General features: G+C 43.7%; 1 protein-coding gene across 1 annotated transcript; it reads left to right on the top strand.

Moving 5' to 3' along the window:
• Window positions 1–2,269: 2,269 nt before the first annotated feature.
• On the top strand, window positions 2,270–3,123 carry LOC135050783 (spindlin-W-like). The gene has a single exon (XM_063957122.1). It carries the CDS (start codon window positions 2,452–2,454, stop codon window positions 3,121–3,123), a length of 672 nt encoding a protein of 223 aa, XP_063813192.1. The 5' UTR covers window positions 2,270–2,451.
• The last annotated feature ends 5,031 nt before the right edge of the window (window positions 3,124–8,154 follow it).

The following is an 8,154-nucleotide window of genomic DNA, read 5'->3' as shown; positions in this document are numbered from 1 at the left end:
TGACCATGCTGTTGGCCCTGGCCTCGGCCAGGCGAGTGTCAGAATTGGCGGCTTTGTCTCACAAAAGCCCATATCTGATTGTCCATTCGGACAGGGCAGAGCTGCGGACTCGTCCCCAGTTTCTCCCTAAGATGGTGTCAGCGTTTCACCTGAACCAGCTTATTGTGGTACCTGCGGCTACTAGGGACTTGGAGGACTCCAAGTTGCTAGATGTTGTCAGGGCCCTGAAAATATATGTTTCCAGGATGGCTGGAGTCAGGAAAACTGACTTGCTGTTATCCTGTATGCACCCAACAAACTGGGTGCTCTTGCTTCTAAGCAGACGATTGCTAGTTGGATGTGTAGTACAATTCAGCTTGCACATTCTGTGGCAGGCCTGCCACAGCCAAAATATGTAAATGCCCATTCCACAAGGAAGGTGGGCTCATCTTGGGCGGCTGCCCGAGGGGTCTCGGCTTTACAACTTTGCCGAGCTGCTACTTGGTCAGGGGCAAACACGTTTGCAAAATTCTACAAATTTGATACCCTGGCTGAGGAGGACCTGGAGTTCTCTCATTCGGTGCTGCAGAGTCATCCGCACTCTCCCGCCCGTTTGGGAGCTTTGGTATAATCCCCATGGTCCTTACGGAGTCCCCAGCATCCACTTAGGACGTCAGAGAAAATAAGAATTTACTTACCGATAATTCTATTTCTCGTAGTCCGTAGTGGATGCTGGGCGCCCATCCCAAGTGCGGATTGTCTGCAATACTTGTACATAGTTATTGTTAACTAAAACGGGTTATTATTGTTGTGAGCCTTCTTTTCAGAGGCTCCGCTGTTATCATGCTGTTAACTGGGTTCAGATCACAGGTTGTACAGTGTGATTGGTGTGGCTGGTATGAGTCTTACCCGGGATTCAAAATCCTTCCTTATTGTGTACGCTCGTCCGGGCACAGTATCCTAACTGAGGCTTGGAGGAGGGTCATAGGGGGAGGAGCCAGTGCACACCACCTGATCCTAAAGCTTTTACTTTTGTGCCCTGTCTCCTGCGGAGCCGCTATTCCCCATGGTCCTTACGGAGTCCCCAGCATCCACTACGGACTACGAGAAATAGAATTATCGGTAAGTAAATTCTTATTTATTGGTCCAAATCACTGGTAGAAAATGACAAAATCACTGGAATTATTCGTTCTAATCAATGGTATCATTGGTCCAAATCACTGGAAGAAAATGACAAAATCACTGGAATTATTTGTTCTAATCTATGGTATTATTGGTCCAAATCACTGGAAGAAAATGACAAAATCACTGGAATTATTTGGCAAGATCACTGTAATTAATAATTATAAATCACTGATATTACTTGGTCAAATCTCGCTATCGCCTACCTAGTGAAGTGGAATCTAGATGGGATTTTGTACCGGGGACACAATAACTTCATCAATTGTCTAAATCCCACTGCACTAATGGTGGAAAACGGGCACACATCTAACAGCGCACTGATTATACTGAGAACAAGATTATACTGATCACTGATGATACTACGGAGAACTGACACTGAGCAGCGAGAACAGCACTGGACAGTTGTACTGTAGTATACTGGTCACCACAATGGAGCACTGACACTGAGCACAGATATTAAGCACTGATCAGGATACTAGAAGTGACACAGAGCTGCAAGATAAAGCAATGGCCTACTGTACTGTACTACTATAATTATATACTGGTGGTCCCAACAATGCAGCACACTGAGCACAGATATTACCAGGTGTATCTCACACAGCGCTCAGTACAGATTACAGGATGTAGAATCACCAGGTGTATAACACACGTTGCACAATACAGTATATAGTATGCAGCTCTGGTGGGATCAGTATTTGGCAGGAAGACGAGGCCTGGTCCTGGCAGCAGAGTGACAGGTGGCCGTTTAGTAGCAGCCAGCTCCAAATATGGCAGTGTGTGGAGAGGGAGGGAGTGAGGGAAGGGAACAAGCGCTGGAGTGTCTGAGCAGAGGGCTTGGAAGTTCAGGGGGAGTGAGGCGGGAGCCGCTCTTCCATAGCAGCGCACAGTGTTGGTGACGGAGACTGACAAAGGAGGGAGGAGGAGGATTGGGGCAACCGGCCACAGGGGAGCCCTGTGCTGCAGCCATCACCTGCAGGGGGAGTGGAGGGAAACACATCCTATCTGTCCCAGATAAGTGACTTCTGATCAGAGCAATTGAGGGTCGGAGTTTTTCTGAAAGGTGGAAAGGAAGGTGTTCTTTTTCATGTAGACTGGAAGGACTGCAACAAACTTGGAGTGACTACACTTTTCACCCTAGTTCGGCAGCCCTGCTGCCCTTTAATACACAGATGAATGAAGACTCCATTTGGAAAGGCGGCCGCTCAGCGATCAAGAGCTGATGCAGCACATGCAGGTGTTTCTGCAAATATGATGAAGAAAAGAACATCTCATAAGAAACATTGAAACAATATGGGACCAAGTAAACCAATCTCCCAGCCAAGGCGAAATATTGTAGGCTGTAGAATACAGCATGGATGGAAAGAGGGCAGTGGGCCAATAACCCAGTGGAAAGGAACAGTTCTGGATCAAGTACCAGTGAATCCCTCCCTCTATCTTATAAAGTATGATGGATTTGATTGTGTCTATGGACTTGAGCTTCACAAGGATGAAAGGGTGTCTGCTCTTGAAGTTCTACTAGACAGAGTTGCCTCATCCCGAATCCGCGATGCCCATTTGGCTGACACAATGATTGGTAGAGCAGTGGAGCATATGTTTGAAACAGAGGATGGTTCCAAGGATGAGTGGCGAGGGATGGTATTAGCACGAGCACCTATTAGGAACACATGGTTTTATATACCCTATGAAAAGGACCCAGTCTTATATATGTATCAACTTTTAGATGACTATAAAGAAGGAGATCTTCGGATCATGCCAGACTCAAATGATTCCCCTCCAGCTGAAAGAGAACCAAGGGAGGTTGTGGACAGCCTGGTGGGCAAGCAAGTGGAATATGCCAAAGAAGATGGCTCAAAAAGGACTGGCATGGTTATTCATCAAGTTGAAGCTAAATCATCTGTGTACTTCATTAAGTTTGATGACGATTTCCATATTTATGTCTACGATTTGGTGAAGACATCCTAAATGGGATTCTGTACTTTTTTTTTTGCCAAATGTAATCTAATGTAAACATTTGTAGAAAGTCGCTGCTTTCTGATTACAGAAATGCTCAGATATTCCTGCGAATCCACAATCCCTTCCCAGAGGAAAAAGAAATTGAGAAACCGTTGTTTGAGAACGTTTGTTCTCTTTCCCTTACAAAGGAACAAACCACTTTCCAAGAAGACTGACGTTTTTGGGATTATGGAGACATAATGTTTCGAATATAAATCCTAAAGCAGGTGGTGTATTAGAGCAAAAGAGTGCAAGAGACCAGCCATGCAGTTTCTGAAATATTATGACAAAATGTTACTGTATTTCATAAGCACTCATTCCTAACTCTGCTAAGTACTGTTTGGTATACTGTATCTGGCTTCCATGAGGTAGTTGTCCATTATTTCAGTTTCCATTGTCCTTTTTGAAAGCAGTAGAAGTTATGAAGTCTTTTTTTTATTTTTATTTTCCCCTATTTTTAATTTTCTCCTGCATAGCCCAGTATTTTGTTGCAATGTTAAGTATTGACTTGTGCCTTCTGGGGGTCCACTTCTTCACCAAACCCAGCCAAATATCATCCTATCCATCTGTTCAACATTCTCTATGTACCCCATCTGTGTCACCCATGTCTTTCTACCCCTCCCCTTTAGATTGTAAGCTCTCACGAGCAGGGCCCTCTTCACTCATATGCTTATTCTTTGTCTTTCTTTAATAATCTTCAACTGTACCACATCCAGCAGTCTTCTGCCACCTGATACTTATTCCAGTGTCATCTGCTGATGTAACTATGTTTATTTACCCTGTACTTGTCCTATACTGTCATCAACTGTAAGTTGCTGTTATCCTGTTTGATTATTTATGTACTCTGTAATTGGGCGCTGCGGAACCCTTGTGGCACCATATAAATAAAGGATAATATTAATAATAATAATAATAATAATAATAATAATATAGGGTGTATAATCCCCAGGTGTATCTCACACAGCACACAGTACAGTATATAGGGTGTATAATCCCCAGATGTATCTCACACATCGCTCATTACAGATTACAGGATGTATAATCACCAGGTGTATAACACACATTGCACAGCACAGTATATAGGGTGTATAATCCCAAGGTGTATCTCACACATCGCTCAGTACAGATTACAGGATGTATAATCACCAGGGGTATAACACACATCGCACAGTACAGTATACAGGGTGTATAATTAATTACCAGGTGTATCACACACATCGCACAGTACAGTATATAGGGTGTAGAATCCCCAGGCGTATCGCACACATCACAGAGTACAGTATATAGGGTGTACAATCCCCAGGTGTATCTCACACATCACACAGTACAGAATATAGAGTGTAAAATCCCCAGGTATATCTCACACATCAGACAGTACAGTATATATGGTGTATAATCTCCAATTGTGTCTCACACATCGCTCAGTACAGATTACAGGATATATAATCACCAGGTGTATAACACACATCACACAGTACAGTATATAGGGTGTATAATTAATTACCAGGTGTATCACACACATCGCACAGTACAGTATATAGGGTGTAGAATCCCCAGGCGTATCGCACACATCACAGAGTACAGTATATAGGGTGTACAATCCCCAGGTGTATCTCACACATCACACAGTACAGAATATAGAGTGTAAAATCCCCAGGTGTATCTCACACATCAGACAGTACAGTATATATGGTGTATAATCTCCAATTGTGTCTCACACATCGCTCAGTACAGATTACAGGATATATAATCACCAGGTGTATAACACACATCACACAGTACAGTATATAGGGTGTATAATTCCCAGGTGTATCTCACACATCACACAGTACAGTATATAGGGTGTATAATCCACAGGTGTATCTCACACATCACACAGTACAGTATATAGGGTGTATAATCCCAACGTGTATCTCACACATTGCTCAGTACAGTATACAGGGTGTATAATCACCAGGTGTATCACAAACATTGCACAGTACAGTGTACAGGGTGTATAATCCCCAGGTGTATCTCACACATCGCTCAGTACAGATTACAGGATGTATAAAATCACAAGGTGTATAACACACGTTGCACAGTACAGTATACATACTGGTCACAACAATGCAGCAGATATTGAGCACTGATCAGGATACTAGAAGTGACACAGAGCTGCAAGATACAGCAATGGCCTACTGTACTGTCCTATATGTATACTGCTGGTCACCAAAATGCTGCACTGTCCTACTATATACTGCTCACAATAATGCAGCACAGAGATAGCATACTTCACACAGAGCTGCAAGATACAGAAATGGCCTACTGTACTGTGCTATATGTATACTGCTGGTCACCAAAATGCTGCACTGTCCTACTATATACTGCTCACAATAATGCAGCACAGAGATAGTATACTTCACACAGAGCTGCAAGATACAGAAATGGCCTACTGTACTGTACTGTACTATATGTATACTGCTGGTCACCAAAATGCTGCACTGTCCTACTATATACTGCTCACAATAATGCAGCACAGACATAGTATACTTCACACAGAGCTGCAAGATACAGCAATGGCCTACTGTATTGTACTACTATAATTATATACTGGTGGTCCCCAGTCCCCACAATGCAGCACACTGAGCACAGATATTTGCAGCACACTGAGCACAGATAAGGAGCATTTTCAGGCAGAGAACGTAGATATTTTCAGCAAACTGAGCACAGATATTTGCAGCACACTGAGCACAGATATTTGCAGCACACTGAGCACAGATTACGGAGCTTTTCAGGGAGAGAACGCAGCCACGTCCTCTACGTTCAATCTCCAATGCACGAGTGAAAATGGTGGCGACGCGCGGCTCTTTATACAGAATACAAATCTCGCGAGAATCCAACAGCGGGATGATGATGTTCAGGTGCGTTCGGGTTAACCGAGCAAGGCGGGAAGATCCAAGGCTGCCTCGGAACCGTGTAAAATAGGTGAAGTTCTCTAATAATAATAATGTTATTTAAATAGAACTTATCTCCCAATAGGACTCAAAAGGGAGGTATCCAATTAGCCATGCTAACGTTATGCACGATGTGCAAATAATGTTATCGCACCTACATCCTGAAAAATAGAGTTATTGCAGCCTGTGCGCTCCAATTTATCGCACCCATCCTATTCCAAAACGGCGATAACGGGAATCATGCCATAATTTTAGCCTGCCAAAGCTGAGATATGTATTGGAGAAAGTGTGGAAATCTTCCTGTACCCACAAAAAAGCCAAACTAACATAGGAAAACATTCTAGAAGTCTATTAGTGGTCATAATAAAACTATTTGGTGTCATTAAATTGGGTCAAATGGCTGTTGTATGTTTTTTTAAATATGGAAAAATAACAACATGCAATTTTTTTTCAGCAAAATAAGTGCTCTCAATCAATTTGGGGTACATAAAAATGGGTATGAGTATATATTTTGTTAATTTTAGGGGACTTTAAATAAAAGGGTAAACAGACTGATTACTCCCACCTGCAAGCCTAAAAACACTTTTCCCACTCATAAAATACCCCAATATTCCTGATCCATACCTTGTATCACAATTTTCATCACTTTGTGTTTTTTGTCCCAAAAATGGCATATCATTATTGGCTAATTGAAAATAATGAAAAACTTCTAAATGCCTAATTAGTCATTTAGGAGGTGTCCCAGGGATTCAGAACCAGATCCCGTCATTTTTAGCTTAAAATAGGGATTTTGCACTACTTATCACTAGAGATGAGCGCCTGAAATTTTTCGGGTTTTGTGTTTTGGTTTTGGGTTCGGTTCCGCGGCCGTGTTTTGGGTTCGACCGCGTTTTGGCAAAACCTCACCGAATTTTTTTTGTCGGATTCGGGTGTGTTTTGGATTCGGGTGGTTTTTTCAAAAAACCCTAAAAAACATCTTAAAACATTGAATTTGGGGGTCATTTTGATCCCATAGTATTATTAACCTCAATAACCATAATTAACACTCATTTTCAGTCTATTCTGAACACCTTACACCTCACAATATTATTTTTAGTCCTAAAATTTGCACCGAGGTCGCTGGATGACTAAGCTCAGCGACCCTAGTGGCCGACACAAACACCGGGCCCATCTAGGAGTGGCACTGCAGTGTCACGCAGGATGTCCCTTCCAAAAAACCCTCCCCAAACAGCACATGACGCAAAGAAAAAAAGAGGCGCAATGAGGTAGCTGTGTGAGTAAGATTAGCGACCCTAGTGGCCGACACAAACACCGGGCCCATCTAGGAGTGGCACTGCAGTGTCACGCAGGATGTCCCTTCCAAAAAACCCTCCCCAAACAGCACATGACGCAAAGAAAAAAAGAGGCGCAATGAGGTAGCTGACTGTGTGAGAAAGATAAGCGACCCTAGTGGCCGACACAAACACCGGGCCCATCTAGGAGTGGCACTGCAGTGTCACGCAGGATGTCCCTTCCAAAAAACCCTCCCCAAACAGCACATGACGCAAGGAAAAAAAGAGGCGCAATGAGGTAGCTGTGTGAGTAAGATTAGCGACCCTAGTGGCCGACACAAACACCTGGCCCATCTAGGAGTGGCACTGCAGTGTCACGCAGGATGTCCCTTCCAAAAAACCCTCCCCAAACAGCACATGACGCAAAGAAAAAAAGAGGCGCAATGAGGTAGCTGACTGTGTGAGAAAGATAAGCGACCCTAGTGGCCGACACAAACACCGGGCCCATCTAGGAGTGGCACTGCAGTGTCACGCAGGATGTCCCTTCCAAAAAACCCTCCCCAAACAGCACATGACGCAAAGAAAAAAAGAGGCGCAATGAGGTAGCTGACTGTGTGAGAAAGATAAGCGACCCTAGTGGCCGACACAAACACCGGGCCCATCTAGGAGTGGCACTGCAGTGTCACGCAGGATGTCCCTTCCAAAAAACCCTCCCCAAACAGCACATGACGCAAAGAAAAATAAAAGAAAAAAGAGGTGCAAGATGGAATTGTCCTTGGGCCCTTCCCACCCACCCT

Source organism: Pseudophryne corroboree, chromosome 2, assembly GCF_028390025.1.
Source record: "Pseudophryne corroboree isolate aPseCor3 chromosome 2, aPseCor3.hap2, whole genome shotgun sequence".
Lineage (NCBI taxonomy): Eukaryota > Metazoa > Chordata > Amphibia > Anura > Myobatrachidae > Pseudophryne > Pseudophryne corroboree.
The sequence above is the reverse complement of the archived record's forward strand: the minus strand, read 5'-3'. Positions and strand labels throughout refer to the sequence as shown.

Excerpts from the sequence above, each read along its gene's own strand:
- LOC135050783 (XM_063957122.1), top strand. The coding sequence starts at position 2,452 with ATGGGACCAAGTAAACCAATCTCCCAGCCAAGGCGAAATATTGTAGGC.